This window comes from Orcinus orca, chromosome 17 (genome assembly GCF_937001465.1).
Source record: "Orcinus orca chromosome 17, mOrcOrc1.1, whole genome shotgun sequence".
In the NCBI taxonomy this organism is placed as follows: domain Eukaryota; kingdom Metazoa; phylum Chordata; class Mammalia; order Artiodactyla; family Delphinidae; genus Orcinus; species Orcinus orca.
In genome coordinates this window covers 84,491,512-84,516,172 of record NC_064575.1, presented here as the reverse complement: position 1 = coordinate 84,516,172, position 24,661 = coordinate 84,491,512, and the positions used below count along the sequence as shown (strand labels likewise).

General features: G+C 49.0%; 1 protein-coding gene across 8 annotated transcripts in view; it reads left to right on the top strand.

The window, feature by feature from the left end:
• The window catches only part of AGO2 (argonaute RISC catalytic component 2), a 108,030-nt gene that overhangs the window by 35,655 nt on the left and 47,714 nt on the right, over window positions 1-24,661 (top strand). For 2 of the 8 annotated variants that reach the window (XM_049700882.1, XM_049700883.1), the window contains exon 2: window positions 14,325-14,520. In XM_049700882.1, coding sequence (XP_049556839.1) covers window positions 14,325-14,520 — 196 coding nt within the window. Of the gene's footprint in view, window positions 1-11,390; window positions 12,815-14,324; window positions 14,521-24,661 lie in introns of those variants that run through there. The other 6 variants (XM_049700884.1, XM_049700881.1, XM_033419740.2 and 3 more) reach the window with 6 other exon arrangements.

Below are 24,661 nucleotides of genomic sequence, written 5' to 3'. Positions count from 1 at the left end.
TTTTAGCGGGTTTGCATTAGCTGGAGCTACGTGGATGCTAATTTACCCTTAGTCCATTACCGAAATTCAACTTACGGCTTGAAGTCAGCAGGTAGTTCCCAGGGAGAAGGCCCTGGCTCGGAAGCCCGTTAGCGGCCAAGCCTATACCGCCTGAAAAGCCGTTGTGGGGGGGTGGGGGTGGGGCAAGGCCGCCAGCCCCGCTCCTCTGCTGCTCACCTGCGTGTGTGCAGATGGCGCTCAAGTAGTTAACGGAGTAGTACCTGCCCTGAATAGGTGAGGCGCGCCCTCTGTATTGGGTTTTCTTTTCCATTAAAAAAAAAAGAAAGAAATGCCGTCCATATGTCCACGGGTGGCCCCCTGCCGCTTGGCGTCACTGCCCCAGTGAGTCGTGGGCTTCTCGCGGGGACCTCGCCCAGCATCAGTGCAGACTCGCTCCCCCAGAGTGGGCCCTCCGGCGTCGGGCTCCCCTAGTGCTTGCACGTACAAGGCGGTGGTTTCTTGCCACCTCAGAAGATGATTCGGTGTGTGTGGAGGGAGAAGGGGGACCCCAGCCTGAGTCAGAGCTCTGGGTGGGAGCAGGCCCGCCCCGTGTGCCGAGGGCCACATTCCGAAATGGGCAGAAACAGCATCTGAGCTGCTTTTTTTCTCGTGTGCAGTTCCAGTATGGGTTCCCCTTATCTGGGCTGTAAAACCCAAACTGTGGCTTTAATCTTGTGTTTCATATAACACGTGTGCAGGCAACAGTGCAGAAGCGCGTGGTGAGCTTGGGGCGAGGACACCTAGGTTTACACCCTGCCCTGGCAGTGGGGTGCCCTTTGGCGGGTCCCCAGGCACTGCCCGGCACCTAGGGTCCTTCCAGCCCTCCTGGCTGCAGAGGGAGGCGGAGGCTGCCCTGTCTTCCAGGAGGTGGAGCTGGGTGCCTGCTGCCTGCCATGGGCGAGGGGCTTGACCTTCTCATCTCACTCTGTTCATCTGTAAAATGCAGACGGAAGTCTTAACAGGCCTGCCACAAATCCTGAATTAGGCAAGTTTTAAAATCAGTGTGGTTATCTATTAAATGGGGGTAATGACTATGCCTATATCTTGTAGGTTTTTAACAAATCGGCCGTATTATTATTTTTCCAATACTAGCTATCATATGCCCACTTGAAAAATACAGAGGCGGAAAGAGGACCAGTCATAGCATGACCATTTGGGAATATTCACTGTTAATATTTTTCTAATCCTTCCTTGAGTTCTCCCATTCATACACCAAGCGTGTGTGTGCGTGTGTACGCGCACGTGTGTAAATAGAGGACAAATGTGATTGCATCAAACGCTGTTTTGGAACTTTCTCCCACTTGGACATCTTTCATGTAACAATTGTAGATGTGTTGTGTCAGGAAATTACTGTAATGGTTTATTTAACCAGCTCTCCACTGATGGACGTTTTTGTCATTGTCAGTCTTTTATTATGATATACTACGATAAATGCCCTTAGGTATAGGTACCTGGGTATTTTAGGATAAACACCTAGACGTTGAGTTACTAGATCAAAAGGAACATGATTTTAAAAGATTTCTGAAACATACCTTCAAAACCACCTAGTTTGGATAAGAGTGATATTTTCCCCCAAGCTCTTATAAATACCAGATGGGCAAAAAATTACTTACGGTTTTTTTGGGGGGGGTGGGGATTTCTTTGTGTAAAGGCTGGATGTATCGTCTACGTTTGTTGGCTACTGGGGTCTCCTACGCACACTCTCCATTCATAGATGTTGCCCATTTTCCAGTTGGAGTTTTTAATCCTCAGAAATTTAAACTCTGTATCCAGGTTTATATTTTTAGGTTTGTGAGTTTATTACGTCAAAATTTTCTGAGTTTATCCAGTGCTTAGAGAAGTCTTAAAAGATCTCATGTACTCAGGCTCGCCTCTTACGGCCTCTACTTTTGGCTCCCACCCCATAATTATAAAAGTTATTCAATTTTAATATATTTCTTTGGATGTTTTTGTTTCACTTAAAAATGTTTATTTACGGTTTGTATCCATTTGGAATTTTTTTTTAATAAATGTATTTGTTTATTTATTTCTGGCTGCGCTGGGTCTCTGTTGCTGCGCGTGGGCTTTCTCTAGTTGCGGTGAGCTGAGGTTACTCTTGGTTGTGGTGCATGGGCTTCTCGTTGCGGTGGCTTCTCTTGCTGTGGAGCGCGGGCTCTAGGTGTGCGGGCTTCAGTAGTTGTGGCTCGCGGGCTCTAGAGCGCAGGCTCAGTAGTTGTGGTGCGCGGGCTCAATTGCTCCGCGGCATGTGGGATCTTCCTGGACCAGGGCTCGAACCCGTGTCCCCTGTGTTGGCAGGCAGGTTCTTAACCACTGCGCCACCAGGGAAGCCCTGGAATTTATTTTTAATAAAATGTAAGGAAGCTCTCCTTAATTTTTTAATATTCAGAAAGCTGTTCTTGTCCTCCTGTCCCACTCATGGACATGCCACCTTCGCCCACCCTGACCTGTCATAGCGGCCTGCTTCCGGCCTCTCTCTGATGTTTCTGCCCGCCCCCTTCTGAAGGTGGGCACCCCGAGAACAGGGGAGTCGAGGGTACTCAGGTGATGCCCAGTGAATGGAGTCGGAGCCGGTGTGTGGAGGTGCTCGGCGTGGGGCTGGCCATGCGGATCTCGGGGAGGGCACTGAGCGCTGTGCAGTTCGGCTTGCTAGCAAAGCTCTCGTGCCGTGAGGGCAGCAAGACCTGTGTCCGAGTCCCGGCTTTGCCTGTCACTCACCTTCTGGTCACCTTGGTTTTCCGTCTGTAAAGCGGGATCCTGTTTGCCTTACCCAGGGTGAGGACTAGACGAGATGATACACGTGATACACAGTGTACGTGCCTGGTGCACTAGTGGTGGCTGTTACTTCCTGAATTATTATGGGAGCTCAGAATAATAATATACGTATTACAAAGAGAAATCACCCATTTTCTGTAGGTACTGAGAGGTGTTCCAGGTACCTAGGATGAAGTAGTTAATGTAAAAGGGCACTAAATTGGGTTTTCTGAACTTTCCCAGCTGCTTTAGAGGGATGATAGGTTAGATTCCTGAATGTTTGGGGTGATGAAAAGGATCTGGGTTCTTTGGAGAAAAAGACTTTCCTGAAGTATGAGAGATGTCATGTGAACTCTTCCGTAAGGGAGGCTGGAGGAGTCGAGGGATTGCTTTGGCGGAGGGCTCAGCGGGGATTGCTTTGGCGTCGGCACTGCGGTTGGCGGGCATGGTGCCCTCTCTGCCGCCCTGGTTCCTCACCTGTGGAGTGAAGACAGTGTCCGAGAGGGTGGACGTGAGAACGACGAGGAGGCACCTGAAATCTCGTGCCCGGAGCGTAGCAGGTGCTTGGTCAGTGCCGACCTCTTGAGTTGGAAGGGGGCAAGGCTGCTCACCAAAGGCGGAATGGTAGTCCTCGCGTGAATGCCTCATGTTTTTGCCACAAAACACTTGGCATTGAGTTATAAATCAGTAAAGGCATTTCTCCCGACAGTGGGTGTGACACTGAGCTATTCTTTTTTCATCTGTGCACTCGTTTGTTCAGTCATTCATTAAACAGTTGCACCAAACCAGACCTAACCTCTGCCCTGGTGATGCTTATGTTGGTGGGAAAGGCAGTTACTAATCAGAAAGTCACAAGATAACTGTAAAATCAGAACTAGTAAGTGCTGCAGAGAAATGTGTGGGAGAAATGCACGTATGATAGCTTTCCTGTTTTCACGGGGCTTTTTTGTAAAGCGCTTCCAAACTTTCTGACAAATGCTTCAAAGAACCCCTAGTCCACAATAATGTCATATCAGCCATTTGGGGGACATTTCTGTAGGAGGTAATTTGTATTTTACAAGTATTTCTTTAATCCTTCCTCGTGTTAATTATAGTATTTCTGATATCGTTGAGTAAAGACAGATGGTGAATCAGAGGGGGCATTTTTAACTTAAGAGGGAAAGTTCATTAAAACATTTTCTATGAGAAAAAAAGTTTTCTGGGGCTTCCCTGGTGGCGCAGTGGTTGAGAGTGCGCCTGCCGTTGCAGGGGACACAGGTTCGTGCCCCAGTCCGGGAAGATCCCACATGCCGTGGAGCGGCTGGCCCGTGAGCCATGGCCGCTGAGCCTGCACGTCCGGAGCCTGTGCTCCGCAATGGGAGAGGCCACAGCAGTGAGAGGCCCACGTACCGCAAGCAAAAAAAGTTTTCTTTTCACACATCACAGGGGTGGCTTTGGGGACTGTTCCTCAAAGAAGATTGTGTTTTTAATGCTGATGGGAGTTTCAGGTTAACCACAAAAGCCCACTTAAAAACCCATTGTAGGACTTCCCTGGTGGCGCAGCAGCTAGGAACCCACCTGCCAATGCAGGGGACACGGGTTCAAGCCCTGGTCTGGGAAGATCCCACATGCCGTGGAGCAACTAAGCCTGTGCGCCACAACTACTGAGCCCACGTGCCACAATTACTGAAGCCCGCGTGCCTAAAGCCCGTGCTCCGCACCCATGCCCCGCAACAAAAGAAGCCACCGCAATGAGAAGCCCGCGCACCGCAACGAAGAGCAGCCCCCGCTCGCCGCAACTAGAAAAAGCACGCGCGTAGCAACGAAGACCCAACGCAGCCAAAAATAAATAAATAAATAAGTAAATTTATTTTAAAAAAAAACAACCAAAAAAACCCCATCGTAGACAAAGTTCTTTGAATTTGCAACAAAAATAGAGACTAATATTAGTCACTGATACGAGGGTAGCTGGGTGCTTGTCTTGTAATGAATCCTCAGTGGTCCGTCTGGCTTGTGGCCTCTTCCCGTGCAAGCTGCATGCTCCCTGGGAGAAGGCTGAATATCTTCAGGGTTTTGGGGCCTTTGGGGCCGGCTCTCACCTGGGCGCATCTGCCCCTGGGGTCACAGCTCCCTGTTCAGGCCGCCTTCGGGGCCCTCTCTTTGCATGTTACCAAGAACCAGGTGGGAATTTCCACCGAGAGCGGAAGACGTGAAAGGCTTACAGGAACGGTGGCCCGCGCGAGGGTGACACATTTACAGAGAACAGGTCTGCAGACCACGGCTGGCTGCCTTCCTTGCAGGGCCTGTCCCTATCCCCTCCCCGGTCTGGGGAGGCTGCCACTGTGTCGCCGGGCTCCGCCCAGCCCGCCCTTCCTCTTCATCTAGAGGAGTTGCTGTGCAAGCCTGCCCGAGGGCACGAGGAGGAAGAAAGTCCTCTGGGCTGCTGTGGGCTTGGGGGATGGGGGCTCACGCCCGGGCTGGGACCTGCAGGCCTGGGGGCGTCAGCGGGCTTGATGGTCAGCCTCTGCTGTGGGGTGTCCCCAGAGCCCCTGCGCTCTGGGCTGACGTTGACTATCCCATCGGAACGCTGGTGGCACCAGACGCTGCTGAGAGCAAGTCCTCCTGCAGTGACCGGGCCTGGGTCCTCCCTGCCCCGAGGTGACTCTGAGCTCGCGGGGCAGCAGGAGCGAGGCCCGGGCCAGGCGGAGGCGTCTGTGTCTCGGCCTGGGTTCCATCCCAGCTCCACCTGGCAGGGCACTCGGGCCGGACGTGCGTGTGGGCGAGCGTTCCTGGGTCCTTGTGTCTGGTCAGACGGTCCCTTTCTCCGGGAACTCAACTGGGTTTGGTTTGTTTCCCTGCTCACAGTTGGCTGTCGGTCGCCTGGGTCTAACGCTGCGGTCATGTTTGACTTGATCTCCAGCTGACAGCAGGCGTGCCTGTCTGCATTCTTAGTGCTTCGTCCTGACACTGCTTCCACTCACTTCAGCAAAGAGGCTGCTGGGATTGTTTAATGCAGTTCAGTCAGTTTCGGTGGCCACAAGCGAGCCCTGCCTGTGTAGGCAGCAGGTGGATTTGGTCCGTGGTAACCGTGTGTCCTGGTTTCAGCGGGAGAGTGCTGGTCTGTCGGCACCTGCTTTCTGGTCTGTGCCTGATGAGCTCTTCTAGCCTATGAGGAGACACACAGCCCCAGGCCTGGCCCGGGGAGCCTGACACGCCACCCATCCTCCACACAGCGAAGCATCAGGGAGCTGATGTCCACACCGGCTTGGCCCCAGGCGTGGCGTGGAAGGGCTGGACAGCCCTGAGCTGTTTTTATCACTTTCTTTTGCCTTCATAGTTTCTGGCTGTGATACCCAATATAATGAAAACAGAATTCTAAAAGGAGAATAGGGGATGCATGGCTTTGAATACTAACGCTTACTTTGAGATTCTGGAAAGAGCTTTACAATGGCCTCCTGGTATCTGGGTGGCAAATCTTTGATCCCAGCCCCACTGAGACGTGGGTGCTGGTGTGCTGGGCTCACTTCCTGGAGGAGTGCCCCACCCTCCAGCCTCCCAGCAAGGCTGTGGCCCAAGTTCAAGCAGCACGGAACAGCCAGTGAGTGCAGACAGGAACGTCATTTGGACTTTTCTTAAGGAACATTTCAGTCACCCAGGAGCGAACAGTCACGCAGATCTTTTTGTTTTTGAACGTCAGATAACTCATAGTGCGATGTGATGGAAGGGGCGGGGCCGGGGCGGGGCCGGGGCCGGGGCGGGGCCGGGGCGGGGGGGGGGGGGGGCGGCAGCTCTGGGTAGTAAGATGTGGTGGAAGGGGCGGGGCCGGGCCGGGCCGTGGCCGGCAGCCCTGGGCCCCTTCTGGGCAGTCCTGGTGCTTGCTGCTTGGTACCTTTGTGCTGCTTCCTGGGCCTCCCCGAGACCAGGCCCCCAGACCTGCCCAGATCCGGCTCACAGTTGATGGCTTAGAGCAGGTGGGGGTGAGTTGCTGTCTCCTCTGGGTCTCCAAGATTGTCCAAGGTGACTCCAGCCTTCAGGTTCTGTGATTTATTTCAAGTCGACTGTGGTCAGGAATGCTGTTCTCGGCCTGATGGTATAAGCTGGCACCCAGACCTTTGCGTTTGTGCTTGTAACAGCAGATGCGCCGTGAAAGCTGGAGTGAAGGGGCAGGGGCGGAGGCCAAGCGGATTCCAGATCCGGGTGCCTGACCTAATGTGGTTTGCAGTTTTCTGAAAGTTCAGTTCCATGTGCCTAAGTACTTAGAAAACAGCATTTGGAATGAAGAGCTTCTCTGAACAACTATGCTTGTCCCCTTGCTCACCCTGGGACGCTTGATTTCCACACTGGTCATCAGGGAGTTTTTGCCTTGCTTCTTCCCAGGATCCGCTCCCATGGCCCTAGGTGCCCAGCGCGGGTAGAGCCGTGGGCCCTGGGGCACTGCTGTCAGGCCTTATCAGGATGTCTGATTTCTGATTCCCAACTCAGCAGCGTGGTAGGCGGGCCCGTGTGATGAGCAGAAGAAGCCTGGAGAGCCTGTTGTCATGGCAGCCGGTAAATCGTGAGCTCACATCACGTCAGGGATGGGTGATCTCAGGGCAGCCATGGAGACAGAGCCCCTGTGGGCCTGCAGGGCGTGGTGCTGTCTGCAGGGCTGTTCCTGGTGGAGGGACGTCAGACCTGCCCACCCTCCACACCGCCACAGAGACCACGGAGGTTTTGTGACGTTATCAGCAGCCGAAACACTCTCCTCTCTGCTTAGAGATGAGGCCACCCTGTGCCCCTAGAGCAGTGGTTCCCAAAAGTGTGCAGTCATGAGCCTCTTTGTCAGTCTGGTGACGCTTGTGGATGGATCCCTTTCCAGAATAATGTTTTTTAAAGCAAAGAACAAAATACATAGGATGACAAAGAAAACTGGTTGTATTGAAATAGTTATCAAAATACCAAACCAAAAGGGTGACAGAGTAACAAATGGGTCCTTTACCACCTTTAATAACAAGGTCCAGCAGCAGGTCTAATGAACATCATGATTTTGAAGTAGCTTCAGGTTTTAAACGTACATTGTGGCGTCTGTGACCGCTGCCACGTGACAAGACAGCCCTGTGTTTTCTGCTTGTCTGGTACACAGACCTCAGTAAGTGGCAGCTATGATTATGCTCTGAAATGCTAATTGAATGAACTTGGTGAGGCTAGATTATTATGCACTGTTAGTGCATCTCTCTTATTAATTTTGTTTGTTTTTAAATATTTATTTATTTGGCTGCGTCGGGTCTTAGTTGCGGCACGTGGGATCTTTCGTTGTAGCGCGCAGCTTCTCTAGTTGCGGCGCACGGGCTTCTCTCTAGTTGTGGCGCACGGGCTCCAGAGTGCACAGGCTCAGTAGTTGTGGCACGCGGGCTCAGTAGTTGTGGCGCACGGGCTTAGTTGCTCTGCGGCATGTGGGGATCTTCCCGGACCAGGGCTGGAACCCGTGTCTGCTGCATTGGCAGGTGGGTTCTTAACCACTGCACCACGAGGGAAGTCCCCCAAGTGTATTTTAAAATATATATTTATTTATTTATTTGGCTGCGTGGGGTCCTGGTTGTGGCGCGCAGGCTCTTTGTCGCAGTGCGCGGGCTTCTCTCTAGCTGTGGTGCATGGGCTCAGTAGTTGCAGCGTGTGGGCTCTCTAGTTGAGGGGAGTGGGCCCTAGAGCGCATGGGCTTAGCTGCTCCGTGGCATGTGGGACCTTAGTTCCCCAACCAGGGATTGAACCTGCGTCCCCTTCATTGGAAAGTGGATTCTTAACCACTGGACCACCAGGGAAGTCCCTTGTTTGATTTAAACCTTGTCTACTCTCTCAGAAGGACTTGAGGCAGCTCCGCTTTGGTGGCAAACCTCACATGCTCTGATGACAACAGGACCTGTGTCTGAGTCCCAGCTTTGCCTGTTAGTCAACTTCTGGCGTAACAGATGATTTAAATTTTCTTTGTATTTTTCTACATCTTCTGTAATAAGGGTGATAATCAGAGAGAAGACTGCAGTGTAGGAAAGATTCACCCAGTCGCCCGCGTCCACCATCATGGGTAAGGAAACAAGACGGCTTCCTTGAGTGGAAGTTACCCACAGGTGCTGCTTTAGGGAGGGCCCCATGATCTAGTCGGTGAAGAATGGCCCCGCCGCGAGCTCTTGGGTACCTGGCACATTCGGAAGGAGGCCAAACTTCCTTCTCTTGGAGGGGGTCTTAGCTGCCGTGAGGTCGCCTCGTGTCTTGGGGCCCTGCCCGTGCTGGTGCATGTAGGCAGCGGTCTCAGGGGATCTCCTTGGCTCCTCGGGTGTGTGACCTGCGTCCCCAGTTCCGGGTGGGAGAGAGGAGGGGTGAGTGTGTGGGTTTGCGTCCGTGTGTCTCCATCCCTTGCTCGGTGGGGGGGGGGGGGGGCGCTGGGACGGGCGAGCAGCGCTGGCGAGGGGCTGCCAAGAGATGGTGAGGGCAGGTGTCCCACAGCCCTGCTCTGGGACCTTCCTCTTCCTCTGACAGGCCAGCGACAGTCCAGACCTTGGGCGTGGGTTTCTGCAGGACGCCCAGTGCAATGACAGCCTCGCCTCCCGTGGAATCTCTTGAAAGCTTTCTGGTTTCTATGAGCCGGTTACTCATACAGGAAGTCGATTACTCATTCACTACATGTTTCCCTTTCACTGATTGAGCTGTGGCTCTAACGATGGAAATTTTAAACACACCTCGGCAGCAACTCGGCAAACCCTCGTGCCTGCTTTGTCCCTGACGCTGTGCTGGGTTCTCAGGCTCGGGGACTCCTGCCCGCAGCACTCTGGTCAGGAACGGGGGCTGGTGGCCGAGTCACTGAAGCGCTGGGGCTGTGCTGGTAGTTGCTGTGGACGAGTCCTTGCCCGCCGTGACAGCCAGTGTTGCTGGATGAGAAAGAAGCGTTTGCCTTCCCGATCCCAAAGGTTTTGCCCCGTGCAGAGGCAAGCCTAACCGCGGGAAATCCATTCCAAACAAAACTGTTGGATGAGTCGCTGGATGGGAAATGTGCTGTGCGGGCTGCCTGGGGTTGGGAGCAGCGAGGCGGTGGGGCTGCCGGCCGTTCTCACAGGAAGGTCAGACCTGAATTTCTCCGTGAAGAGGGGAGGAGATGTGAGAGGGCTCGGAAGCTGGGGGGCGCTCGCTCGGCCTGCCAGCATGGCAGGAGCGGGGGAGATGAGGTGGCACCTGAAGGTGGGTAGGCACTTGGGGCTGGGTCCCCGCTGAGCAGGCGGCCGGCGCCACAGCCAGTTGGCTTAACGCCAGCTCCGTGAACTCCTCCCCAGACGCTGCCTCGTCTTGGGCTGGGCCTCGGGCTTCCATTTGCTTGTAGGTGTTGGTGGCACCCGCTCCTGGGAGCCCAGGGTAAGAAGGCCGAGCAGGGAGCTTGTGCTCTGGGCTCTCCCCACGTCCCCTCCTCACCCTTTCCCTCCGACTCCCTGCCCGTCCGGTGCACCTGTGCGTGGCAGCCCCCATTCCTGCTGCAGTGCGAGGGGCCGCGGGCCGTGTGAGGGGAGCCCCTGGAGAGCTCAACTCTAGGTGATGTGGGCTGGATTTTCGGTTCCCCTGTGTCACATGCGCGGGCACGCGCGCGCCTTTGCCCGTTCGTCCCTCCTTTTAGCCTCGGGGCCAAGAGCTGACAGCTCCTCCCTCTCCCCTCCTGTCCCGCGTCCCTTCCCCAGCACGGGTGGAGCTCTGCGCTTCCACTGCTCCACTGCTTCCTCTCCGGAGCTTTGTTTGTGGATCTTCCTGCTTGTTTCGGCAGTTTACACTTGGGACTCCCTACGCGTCAGAGAAACAGATCCAAGGTGTCTCAGGACTGAGGCCTGGCGCAGTTTTCATGACCCTCGGTGGGAGAGTTTCCTTCCCAAAGGTATGAAACACAGGTCCTGGGCTTCCCTGGTGGCGCAGTGGTTAAGAATCCGCCTGCCAATGCAGGGGACACGGGTTCAAGCCCTGGTCCGGGAAGATCCCACATGCCACGGAGCAACTAAGCCCGTGCGCCACAACTACCGAGCCTGCGCTCTGGAACCCATGCGCCACAACTACTGAAGCCCGCATGCCTAGAGCCCGTGCTCTGCAACAAGAGAAGCCACTGCAATGAGAAGCCCGCTTGCCGCAACTAGAGAAAGCCCACGCGCAGCAACGAAGACCCAACGCAGCCTAAATCAATCAGTCAGCAACTCTATATTAAAAGAGAAAAAAAGCCACCCAGGTCCTCACCCTGTTCCCTCTGCTTAGAGGGCTTTAACTTGTGACTCTATATTCCATACGCTCCCCACGAACTGTCGGTATTTTCATTATTAAAATCTAGAAGCAAGGAAGAAATATCTTATGAAATTATATATTTTATAAATAATTTACCATTGCATTTTCCCCATTGCTTTTATTAATACAGGTTAGTGACGCAAACTGGTGAACTGTTCTCCTTCTTTCCCGCGGCTTATTGTGTCCAAGTGGTGGGTGTTGGGGGTATAGGAGGCGTAGGCTCAGCCTGAGAGGTGGGCCCCAGGCCTGACCCTGCCTTGCTGAGAGGTAGGTAAGGCTGGGGACTGACAGCTGGCGGGCGGGGGCGGGGGCAGCCTGGGGGGTGGGATGCGTGGGCGCGCCAGCTGTGTTACTACTCTCTGGGCCTTGGACAGCTTCACAGTTCGCAGGCGACCCCTTTGCTCCGTAGCTGTGAGGCGCAATTAGGAAACGTGAACCAGAAGGGACCTACTGTATAGCACAGGGAACTATACTCAGTATTATATAATAACCTATAAGGGAAAAGATTCTGAAAAAGAACATACATGTGTATAAATATGTGTGTGTGTATAATGTATATATGTATGTATAAAACTGAATCACTGTGCTGTACACGTGAAGCTTACATGATATTGTAAATCAACGGCAAGAAAGAAAACTGTGAAAGCGCTTTGTAAGCTGGGGCTCCCTTCAGTGTGGCTCGCGCTCCGGTTCCTGGGCCAGATTTCTGTGGCTCTGTGGCTGGACGTTTCCTGGGACACGAAGGTTTAACCTTGACTCTTCTTGCCGGGTGGGAGTCCACCTGAGAGAACAGGGACCTCGTGTCAGTGGGCACTCAGTGCTGAGTGCAGAGTCTGCATCTGTCCCCAGGGAGCAAGTGGTGTCCCCTCCTTGGCGTGGTCAGGACCCTCAGTGCGAGGACGCCGTGTGACCAGCTGACTCTGGAGAAGTAAACACGGTAATCCACTGGGTGTCCTGCACTCAGACACTCTCCTGGGAGGTGATGTGTGAGCTGCTTGAGAACTCTGTTTATTTTTGTATCTCTGGTCTCTGGCACGCTACCCAGCACGTAAGGGGCACCCAGGCGTGCTTGTTGAAGGGATGGACTGTTGTGAAAGGCTGTGAATATGTCATCTATGAAGTCATAGTAGCTTAGTGGAGAGAGACCCAAAGGTCTCCAGATGGTTTAGCTCAATGAGATTAATAACCTTTAGAGCATGTTTGTTTTCTCATAGAAAGAAACCAAAGTATAAAACAAGTAATTCAAAGACTCCCTGAGTTTTACTATGTCAGAAATACAGTAAGAACAGCTGCTATTATTTTTTGTAGAGTACTTTTGTTTCCAGTGAATGTCAGTAGGGATTGCAGTGCATGGAATTTTTTTTAAAATGAGAACTTTTTTGAAACAAAGATATTTGAGTGGAAATTAAAGGTATACTGTTAATCGGAAATTTTTTTCGTTGGTTCTTTTCCTAAAGCGACTTTGAATTTTATTAATGGAATTACTGAAAATTCGAGTTGGGACAAAGTGTTTTTCTGTTTTGTTTTGTTTTTGTTTTTTTTAACTGTCGGGGGTGGGGGGGAAGCACTCCTAGATGAAGTTAATGGATTTAAGAGTCATGGAGGAGGGACACTGTCATGACGGTCTGGGTCCCTTTAATTCCATATGAGTCTTACCCCTTTGGCTTTGTCTCATTTGCTAACAATTCACACTGCCCCATCTTTAATCTCTCACATGCAGAGAAAGAGAACAGAAGTGTACGTGGCAAGCATGGTAACCAAAGAGGTATATTATAAAGCACTTTTAAGTAACGAATTGGCTTTACTGCTGAGACTCCTTTGTGGAAAGGTTGGTCTGTTGCAGAGAAGGGGGTGTTGAGTCTTGGCTTCCAGGAGAGAGATGGCAGGGGTAGTTGAGTACCATGTTGACGCAAGCACAGCTGTCGGAAGTCCCTGGAAGAGGGACTGTGGTGTAGGAAGTGGTACTCGGGGGCACAGTGTCAAGGTCTGTGTGTGAGTGTTGGTGTTGGGAGGCTACGCGGGCTTCTCGCTGCTGTGGCCCCTCCCATTGCGGAGCACAGGCTCCGGACGCACAGGCTCAGCGGCCATGGCTCACCGGCCCAGCTGCTCCGCGGCACGTGGAATCCTCCCGGACTGGGGCACAAACCCGTGTCCCCTGCATCGGCAGGCGGACTTTCAGCCACTGCGCCACCAGGGAAGCCCACGTTCTTGACTCTTGATGTTGCACACACCTTCCTGCGTGACTTCGGTGGTCCGCGGCAGAGGACACTTTGTGAGCGACTTTGGCAACCTTCCTTTGCCTGTCCGAGCTTGGGCTTTCCCAAGGCTGGATCCAGTGTTTCTGGGCTCGTGTGCGTCAGGTGCTCGCTTAGACCTTGATCCTCAGGCTGCTCGTGGTCCAGCCAGCCAGGCAGAGAGCCAAGTGTGATGACAGCACGGTGCGGCAGACTCGTCCTGGAAATGCCAATGAAGTGAGCTGGACACGCGAGGGCTACAGGAGTGAACGGATTCTTCGGGATTCTTGGGCAGGAGCTGGCATGTGCAGGGCTCTGAAGTGTGAGGCTGGTTCTTGGTGGGGAGGGTTCTTAGAGCTGCAGAAGATAAGGCCGAGACGTGAGTGCCTAAATGTCGGGGCCACGTGCTGGGGGGCCACGAAGGTATCTGGCCAGGGTGAGATCAGAATGTGTGGAAAGTGGGTGAGGGGCCTGGAAGCCGAGCCCCCACTAGGATGAAATGGGAACCCGAGCTGAGGCAGAGAGAGATGGATAGGAAAAGAGGAGTTAGAGAGAAAAGCGGGTAAAACGATGAGCACTGTTGAGCAACTGGCCGTGAAGAATGTGTGCGAAGGGTCTTGACAGTGGAGTAGACCACAGCCTCACCGGTGGAGGCGCAGGCCTGGGGGAAGGACTTTGAACTGCGGGTGCAGGGCTGGAACTGTGAGGCTGTCAGAAGAAGTGAAGAGGGTCGGTGAGCGAGGAGGGGACCGGGGAGGGAAACCTTTGAGCAAGGAGGGCGAGGTGCAGTGTCGCGGCCGAGTGGCCGAGGAGGGGTGCGCTCTGGGGGGCCTTGAGCCTGGCACTGGGGCGCTCTGCGATGAGGTGGCCCGGGCGGGGTGGGGCATCAGTTTCGGGGGGGGGGGGAAGGAGGGGGTGGCAGTGCCGGCGGGCCTGGGATGGCGGGGTCCAGCGGGGTGGGGAGGGCAGTGTGCCGGGGGCAGGCGCCAGCCTCCTCTCAGCGTGGGCCCTGGGTAACAGGGTTCTCTTTGCCGTTTCCAGTGCTTGCCCCTCCTCCACCGCCACCGCCACCCGTCCAAGGGTATGCCTTCAAGCCTCCACCCAGACCCGACTTCGGGACCTCCGGGAGAACGATCAAGTTACAGGCCAACTTCTTTGAAATGGACATTCCAAAAATTGACATCTATCATTATGAATTGGATATCAAGCCAGAGAAATGCCCAAGAAGAGTTAACAGGTATTCTGTTTTGTCCTTTATTTTAAAACGAATCAGCCCTCTCCGATTCTCAGCAGATCCTTCTGACCTTTTCTCCCCAGAAAGCTTCCGTTGCATTTTTTTTTAAGTGTTCTTGTATTGAGATACAAAGAAATACGCATTGTAAGTGTGCTGCTCAGTGAGTTTTGACGAATGTTTAGCCACGCCCATCACCCCTGAAAGTTGCCTCGTACCCCCGCCCCCCACCACCAGTGCTGGGATCCGTCCCTGGAGGCTCGTTTCCTGCCTGTGTAGATGGACTCGCACGGCCCACGGGTCCATGAGAGCTGAGAGCTGCCCCTTCATCCTGCTTCTCTCAGCATGTTTTTGAGGTTGACCTGTACCACTGTGTGTGTTAATAGCTTCTCATTTTTGTTGCAGAGGAATGTGTTACGATGCAGTTATTTCATGGTTCATTTACTCATTCTCTCATTAGGTGCTTAGGCGCTCTGGGCTTTGCTGTTACGAATGAAGCTGCTGTGAACTGCTTGTTCAAGTCTTTTGTGAACACACGTTTTCATTTCTCTTAGATAAATACCTGGGAGTGCAGTAGCTGGATCAGAGGGTAGTGTAGGTTCAGCCGTAGGAGACTCTGCCGAGTGGTTTCCCGGCGCGCTCGTACCGCCTCGCGCTAGTACCGCCTCGCGCTCCCGTTGGCAGCGAGACTTCCCGCTGCTCCACACCCTTGTCAGCACTTGATATGGTTCGTCTTGTTGATTTTTGCTGTTTCGGTGAGCGTGTAATGGTTTCTTATTGTGGTTTAATTTCATTTCTTGGTAACCAATGAGTTGAGCACCTTTTCATGCATTATTTCCTTTTTTTTTTTTCCAATGAGTTGTTTGACTTTCTTCTTTTAAATTTGTTTGTTTGCTTATTTATTTATTTTTGGCTGCATTGGGTCTTCGTTGCTGCGCACGGACGTTCTCTAGTTGCGGCGAGCGGGGGCTACTCTTCCTCGCTGTGCGCGGGCTTCTCATTGCGGTGGCTTCTCTTGTTGCGGAGCACAGGCTGTAGGCACGCGGGCTTTGGGTAGTTGTGGCACGTGGGCTTCAGCAGTTATGGCTCACGGGCTCCAGAGCGCAGGCTCAGTAGTTGTGGTGCGCAGGCTTAGTTGTTCCACGGCATGTGTGATCTTCCCGGACCAGGGCTCGAACCTGTGTCCCCTGCATTGGCAGGCGGATTCTTAACCACTCCGCCACCAGGGAAGTCCCTGAAAGTGGTTATTATATTGTGTGTTCTAAGAAACCTTTGACTTCCTGAAGGTTACAAAAACACTTGTCAATTTTTTTTTTTGAACAATTATAGTTTTAGTATAATTCCTTTTGCTACTGTTGGCATGTGTTTTACTCCTATGTATGTTATAAACCCCATGGTACAGTGCTGTTATTTTAAAGAAATTAAGAAAAGAAAATAGTCTATTTACCCACATATTAACCGTATCTAGTTCTCTTTATTTCTTTCTGTTGATCTGTGTTTATACTTGCATCATTTCCCCCTCAGCCTGAAGAATATCTTTTATCCTTTCTCATTGTACAAACCTGCCAGTGATGAATTCTCCCACCATTTTTTAAAATCTGCAAATATGTTTATTTTCTCCTCATTTTTGAAATATTTTTGCTGGATGTAGAATTTTAAATTGACAGTTTTTTCCCTAGCAACTTAAAGATGTTATTACGTCGTCTTTTAATCCTCATTGTTTCTGATGAAACCTGTTTGTTGTTGTTGTTTGTAGTTCTCCCATATCTGTCTTTTTTCTTTCAATTACTTTCTAGTTAATTTGCTTTTCACCAGTTTGCCTCTGATATGCCTAGGTGGAGTTTTCTTTGTATTTTTCCTTCTTGGAATCCTTAATGTTTATGTCTGTCATGTTATTTGGGTGAAATGCTGGCAGTCATTTCTTTACATTTTTTTCCTGTCCCATTCCCTCCTCTACTTCCAGGATTGCAGTTATGTGTATGTTAGACCATTTGATACTGTCTTGTGATTGTGATTTAAAAAAAAAAAATTGTCCTCCCTCTTTCCTCAGTTTGGGTAATCGTTACTGATCTCTCTTTAAGATCACTTTATCTCCCCCGCCCCAGACACACACCTTTTTTTGGTAATATCCAATATTCTGTGGTAACCATCCAAAAATTTTTTCATTTATATAGTGTACTTTTTCTAGAATTGGCATTTGGTTCTTTTTCATAGTTTACATTTCTGCTGAGATTTCTCATCTGTTCATTCATAGCTGCCATCTTTTTTCTTGATGACTTTGAATGCATTTATAGTAATAGCATATTTATGATAGCAGCCCGTGTCTGCTAATTACAACAGATGGGTCATTTCAGGGTCTGTTTCTATTGGCAGGTTTTCCCTTAGATCACATGTCACCTTTCCTTGCTTATTCACATGCATAGTGAATTTTTTGTTCATTGAACATTATGTATGTTACGTTGAGGGAGTCTGGCTTTTGCTATCTTCTCTGGTACCCTCCCCTACAAATTCCTACCTCTTCTGCCCCCATCTCTGCAGCACAACAAGACTGTTGCTCTCTTATGCTCCTTCTCCATTTTGTGACTTGGAAATTGTTCCCAGCAGAGTGAATGTTTGTTTTCCTTCCCTCGGTAGTCACAGTCCTAAGCTGCCTGTTTTCCACTGTCAAAAACAGCTCTCAGGTTTTCTCTAGTTTCTTTAGTTTTTTTAGGGCAGGAGGAGAAGTCTGCTTACTTTGTCATGGTCAGAAACAGAATTCTGAGTTGCAGTTTGATAATAAGTCAGATTGGTTGCCCAGTTTGTGCTGGTGCCCTATAGAGTGCTCTTTGCTGTAAATTTTTTCCTGATCACAGTCTTGGTATGAGAAAGAATGTTTGGGGAGTCATTTCCCTTATTTGTAAAACTAAACAGTTGGATTCACTCAGTGTGGCCAATATACATTGGTCCAGACTTTTTAGAAGGTGGCTTGGTGTATATGTTAAAATAAAAATAGTATATACCCTTTGACCCACTGATTCTACTTCTGAGTATTTATCCCCAAAAGACATGTCTCCAAAGAAACAATACTTGACAGTAAAATGGGGTCCTTTAACTATGTGCTTACTAAAAAATGTGTTTGTGAACCAGAACTTTGGGCACAACTGGTTTAAACAGCTTTATTTACTAAAGGTCTTCTGAGATCTTTTAATATGCCTTATATGCTCTGAGACGCTCAATGAATGGGCTTGTTTGATTTTGAGTTTCCTTGGGACAAAATCCTGTGAGGATCTGTGATTTGGATATACTCTTAGAGCTGGAATGAAGGCATGAAAAAGCACATTTTCTGGGCTTTTGATTGGCATGGTGGCAGTGGGCTCTTATTATGCCATCAACCACAGTGTGCAATAGGCATGACTAAGGCTTTGTCTTCTGGCAACAGAAAAAGGCTGATGGTGACTAAAATGCGATGTTTTCACCTGACTGTGTTCCCACAGTCCTGTTTAGTTATGACTGTAAGGTTCTAAAGATACCCAGTGTTTAGAAATTGCCTCGTGAAACAGAAAGTAGCAAAGATGGGCTGTAATCTTTTTTTTCAATTTATTGCTAGAATTTTATTTGGTTGTTACAAAATCTGCAAGGGTATGTATATTAAAAGGGGGGCGCCATGAAAGGCAGCCAGAAGAGTAAGTTATCTTCAAGTTACCTGAGGTGCCAGGCTAATTTGATACTATATTTAAACCTTTCCAAGAAAGTAAAATAGCATAGGTAGGCAAAGGAATTGAGAGAGAGAAACAGAGCGAGAAGCATAGGCCATAATGAGGTAAGCGGACACCTTCGTGGGAAAAGACTTCATCCCACTTTAACTAAATTTTCATATTTCTAGAAAAAAAACCAAGGTTAGCCAACACCAAGCTGAACATCATCTAAAGAAAAAAACCCAGCCCTTAAATATTTAAGGGTGTTGAGGTGCATTTTGTGGCAAGGCCAGCCCGCAGACTGGCATGCCGTGCTGCTCCCCTGGGTTTTGAGCCAGCCTGAGAGTTGCTGCGTAGTTAAACGTGTGAACCTTCAGGGTTCTTCATTTGACTATTCTGATGGACTTTGGCCTAAGGTCCAATCTCAAAGTTATAATCATTCATAATAGCTTAGAAAAATGTTGGAAGTAAGGTTTTTGTGCTGGCAAAACCCACGTGCTAAAACCTTGGCTCAGTCCCTCTCGGCAGCCACACTACCAACCGGCCGACATTTATGAAACCTCCGCTGTGTGATAGGCACTGTGCCGGCGGGCGTACGGTGGGGGACAAGGTAGACATGGTTCCTGTCCCTCGTTGGGAGGGGAGAGTCAGAGCAGTGATTGACAGTATCGGGGCAGAGCTGGAAGAGGGGACCCGGAGGGGAAGGGGAGGCGGAAGAGCAGGCAGCTCCGGCCGCAGACTGTCCCCTGCCACTGACCCTGTCCAGACAGTCCTCTACACCCCGTCTGCTTCCACACTGCAGCCTCTGTTAAAGCAGTGCCTTAATTCTGAGTTCCCAAAACCTTGTGCAGGGCACATGGTAGATATTTAATAAATTCAACCCTGAGGCTTCATTCAAGACTGAGAGGAAAATGCCATCTACGGACGTTCTGATGAGTCGTGAGTCCCGGCCCGGTGTGCCCTTAGTCTCGATCACCGTTCTCAGTGGCTTCTGTGGGAGGGGTTCCAGTATAAGGCAAGGTCCCTCTTCTCAGGATGCCTCCAGTACCATCGTGGCTGCAGTTGGTCACACACGACAGCCGGTGCCCAGAGCTGGTCTAGGCTGTGCGGGCCTTACAGCCAGCGCCAGGAAACCTTGCCAACGGGTCAGAAGTAGTGGTGCCGTGCTCGGAAGCGCAGGATGGGCTACCGGAAGGAAGGAGGTGTGCTCCTCACCTTTTGTCTGCACTTTCCCCCTTGTTCCTCCTGCGCTCTGTCAGGTGGCCCTAGGAGGGCACCGCACGCGTGCTCACGCTGTGCTTGGGAAGAGCTGGGCGGGGCAGCACGGCTGTGACATTGGCAGCCTGCTGTTATGGGCACTGTCCACCGGGGGAGATGTATGCTGGTCCAGACTTCTCAGAAGGTGGTTTTGTGTATACATGTAAATACAAATAATGCCCCATATACCTTTGACCCACCAATTCTACTTCTAAGTGTTTATCCCAAAGAGAGAGATGTACAAGGATGTCTAATATTGTGATGGCGAAAAGCGAGAGAGAAGAGAAGTCATTTCTGTGTCAGCCAATGAGGATGGTTAAGTAAACATACTGTGGAATACTGTGAAACGATGGACAGCAATGGAATGGAGCTTCACAGTATGAATGCCACGTCCGGAAACATAGACAACTACGTGGCTTGTTAACATCACGTCACAGTACATGATACGATAACATTTCTATTTCTAGACTTGCTGCCACTTTGTATATAGTGTCGAGGAAAGGTGTTAAACACGCATCCTGGGAAAACGACAAGCTCCAGAGCCATGTGTGTTTAAAACATAATACACTGTATTTATTTTATGTACCTGTGTATTTATATCAATGCATAGGTTTAAAAACAATAAGGGTGCTTCTGAGAAGAGAACTGAAATGAAGAGGAGGTCAGGTGGACTTGGAGCACTATCCGTGTTGGAAATTCACAGGGAGAATGTATTAACGAAAAAAATCTGTGTGATTAGAAATTACCAGAAGAATACATTAAAACATGTTCAGAGAGCTATTTATTCTATAACTGGAAGTTTGTATGCCTCTTAAGCTCCCTCACCTGTGTCGCTCAGCCCCTGCAACCACCTGTCCGTCCTCTGTGTCTGTGAGTCTGCGTTTGGTCATGTTCCCGCTTGCCGGTGAGCTCATGCGGCGTCCGTCTGACTTCTTTCAGTCAGCATAATACCTTCTAGGCCCGTCCATGTCGTTGCAGATGGCAGGATTTTGTTCATGCTTACGGCTCAGTAATACTCCAGTGTATGTATGTGTGTGTGTGTGTGCGTGTGCGTGCATGCATGCATGTATGTGTGTGTGTATATATACGCACACACGCACACACGCACACGCACACACACACTACATCTTATCCATTCATCTATTAGTGGACACTTAGTTTGCTTTCATATCTTGGCTATTGTAAATAATGCGGCCATTAACATAGGGGTGCACGTATCTTTTATATTGTGTATCTAATTAGTGTTTTTGTTTACTTCAGAAAGATATCCAGAAGTGGAATTGTTAGATTGTATGGTAGTTTTTAACTTTTTGAGCAACCTCCATACTGTTTTCCATAGTGGCTGCACCAATTTACATTCCCCCCAGCAGGGCACAAGGGTCCCCTTTTTTTCCACATCCTTGCCAACACTTTTTATTTGTTGTCAGCCATTCTGATAGGCGTGAGGTTATATCTCATTGTTTTGTTTTGCATTTCCCTTATGATTAGTGATGTTCAGCATCTTTTCATGTGTCTGGCCGTCTGTATATCTTCTTTGGAAAAATGTCTACTCAGGTGCTCTGCCTATTTTTAATCGGGTTGTTTGGCTTTTTGATGTTGAGTTGTATGAGTTCTTTGTATATTTTGGATGTTAACCCTTTATCAGATATATTGTTTGCAAATACCTTCTCCTATTCAGTAGGTGGCCTTTTCATTTTGTTGATAGTTTCCTTTGCTGTGAAAAGTTCTTTCGTTGGAAGTAGTCCCATTTGTTTATTTTTGCTTTTGTTTCCCTTGCTTAAGAAGACAGATCCAAAAAAATACTGCTAAGATGATGTCAAAGAGCATACTGCTGATGTTTTCTTCTGGGAGTTTTATGGTTTCAGGTCTTAAATATAAGTTTTGAATCCATTTTGAGTGTATTCTTGTAAAAAAAGTAGTCCAGTTTGATGATTTTACATGTAGCTGTCCAGTTTTCCTAACATGGTTTTTTGAAGAGGCTGTCTTTTCCCCACTGTATATTCTTGCCTCCCTTGTCATAGATTAATTGATTGTGTAAGTTGGGTTTATTTCTGGGCTCTATTCTGTTCCATTGATCTGTGTGTCTGTTTCTGTGCCAGTGCCATACTGTTTTGATTACTGTAGCTTTGTAGTATAGTTAGAAATCAGGGCGCATGATACCTCCAGCTTTGTTCTTAAGATTGTTTCGACTGTTTGGGGCCTGTTGCATTTTCATATAAATTTTAGAGTTATTTATTCTAGTTCTCTGAAAAATGCCATTGGTTTTTTGATAGGGACTGCACTGAATCTGTAGAGTGCCTTGGGTAGTATGGTCATTTTAGCAATATTAATTCTTCCAATCCATGAATGTGTCTTTCCACCTGTTTGTGTCATCTTCAGTTTCTTTCATCAGTGTCTTATAGTTTTCTGAGTACAGGTCTTTTACCTCCTTGGTAAGATTTATTCCTAGGTATTTTACTCTTTTTGATGGGATTGTTTCCTTAATTTCTCTTTGTGATAGTTCGTTTTTAGTGTATAGAAATGCAATAGATTTCTGTATATTAATTTTGTATCCTGCCCCTTTACCTAATTCATGTATTAGTTCTAATAGGTTTTTGGTGGCGTCATTAAGATTTTCTATATATAGTGTCATGTCATCTGCAAACAGTGACAGTTTTACTTCTTCCTTTCCAATTTGCATTCCTTTTGTTTCTTTTTCTCATCTGATTGCTGTGGCTGCGACTTCCAAAACTATGTTGTATCAAAGTGGCAGGAGTGGACATCCTTGTCTTCTTGTTTCTCTTCTCAGAGGAAATGCTTTCAGCTGTTCACCATTGAGTGTGATGTTGGCCGTTTGTCATATTATGGCCTTTGTCATGGTGAGGTATGTTTCCTCTATACCCACTTTGTTGAGAGTTTTTAATCATAAATAGATGTTGAATTTTATCAAACGCTTTTTCTGCATTTATTGAGGTAATGATGATTTTTATTCTTCAGTTCATTAATGTGGTATATCACATTGATTGATTTGCAGATATCGAAACATGCTTGCATCTCTGATACAAATCCCACTTTATGGTGTATGATCTTTCTAATGTATTACTGAATTTGATTTGCTTACATTTTGTTGAGGATTTTTGCATCTATGTTTATCAGATATCGGCCTGTAATTTTCTGTTTTTTGTGATGTCCTTGTCTGGTTTTGGTATCACGGTGATGCTGGCCTCATCAGATGAGTTCGGAAAGCACTCTTTCCTCTTCAGTTTTCTGGAATAGTTTGAAAAGAATAGGTTTAACTTTTCTTCAGATGTTTGGTAGAATTCATCTGTGAAGTCATTTGGTCTTGGACTTTTGTCTGTTGGGGTTTTTTAAATTACAAGAATGCATTTTTTTAAAAGAGAAAACTTCTCAGAATTTTGGTAACAAGGCAGACAAGCTGCCAGGGAGTGTTTCAGACTCTCTGGATTAGCAGACATGTCCCGTTAACCACGAGGCAGTTTCACATCTGGCCACTGACACTGCAGTGTGTGGCTTGTGCCTCTGTGTCCTTGTGTGTAAACTGGAGGTGGTGTTGGCCTCCTAGGTTACTGTGAGGACTGAATGAGTTGTTCCGTGTGCAGCCTGGCAGAGAGTAGGTGCCAACACGTTTGCCATTGTCATCTTCACTCTACGTTTTAATATGTGGATCATTCTGTAAGGTACTGAGCACATAATGAGTCTCTAGAATGTGTACAGATAGTATCTGGGGGCTGTTGCCTTTTGAGTGAGGTCAGGATCATAGCTTGAGAATTAGGTTCAGGAAAGGTGTTTGTCCAGGGAGCCAAACTGATGTAGTACAGGAACTTTGCTTTCCAGTGGTCAAACTTGATATGAAGAAAGAACTAAACACAGACACTTGAGGAATGACATGTGCCCAGGTGGTTCTGCTCAGATATCTCTCAGCAGTCGCTGGGGAGAATCTGGTCCAAAAAAGTCCTTGAGCCTAGAAAGGGGTGGGGGGGGGTGAGGAGAGTTACTGTTTAATGGGAACGGAGCTTCTCTTGGGGAATAAGAAGTAGTTCTGGGCATGGATGGTGGTAATGATTTTACAACAATGTGGATGTACTTGATGCCCCTGAACTGTACATGTAAAAATGACTGATGACAAATTTTGTGTTATCTGTATTTTACCACAGTTAAAACAGAGAGAGAACGACAGGAAGGCACTGGCCAGCCTCTGGGAGTCCGCCTGGGCTGATAGAGGGAAGGGACCTTCACATTTTAGAATTAGTTGCTATCAGGTCATAAAAATTAAGCAATGATCCCTACTAATGTTTTGCAAAAGATGATACAAGGTGATCAAGCAGGCCATCGAGGCACAGGGACATAGTGTGGGTAATGAGGATGCTTTCTCTTAGTCCATGTGGTGGTCAGGGTTGTGTACCATTAGTCACCCGAGCAGGATTGCTTCGTAGTCCCTCAGGGTAACTCCAGAGGTCATGACTGAACAGCCTCCTTCTTTGAACAAATATTTACTGAGCGCCTGGTGTGCCAAACTGCCAGGTGCTGGATGGTCCTGGGTAAGACGTGACTCCCACCTATAGTTTGGTGTGTAAGTGGAGTCACCATGCCAACAGTTGAATTCAGCTGAGAACAGTAAGTGTTAGCGTGGATAAACGTTTTGTGTCGTGTGGGCTCCATTTATTGCTTTGAATACTAGATAACCTAGTTGCCTCAGCACAAGGTATTGAGAAGTATTCTTTGTCCTCTCTCTTCTCCTTCTGTCATCAATGGAACGTCTGTATGTCCGTGGGTCTTTTTCTGGGCCCTCGATGCTTTCCTGAGTTCTGCTTGTCTGTTCCTCTAGCACCATACTGTCTCTGTCATGGTAGCTTTTACGTCCACCAGGTACCTTTTCAAGAGTATGCTTACCAGCCTTTATCCTTCGTTATTTCCAAATACATTTTAGAATTAGTTTATTAAATCCCATCAGATAAAAATTAACCCCTCTGGGTTTTCATTGGGCTTGAAGGAATGGATTTGTTTGCAGAATTGAATATTCCTGTCCATGAATATGGTATATCAGTTGGTTGGTTTGTTTCTTATGGTGTTTCCAACTCCCAAATAAAAGAGTTGTGTATGCCACTTGGAACTAGTTGTCCCCTATCCCTTATTACCTACACACTGAACTGTGGGGAAGTCCGTTTCTCATTGCAATGTACTTTACTGGTCCCTTTAGGAAGGACCACGTTGCTTTG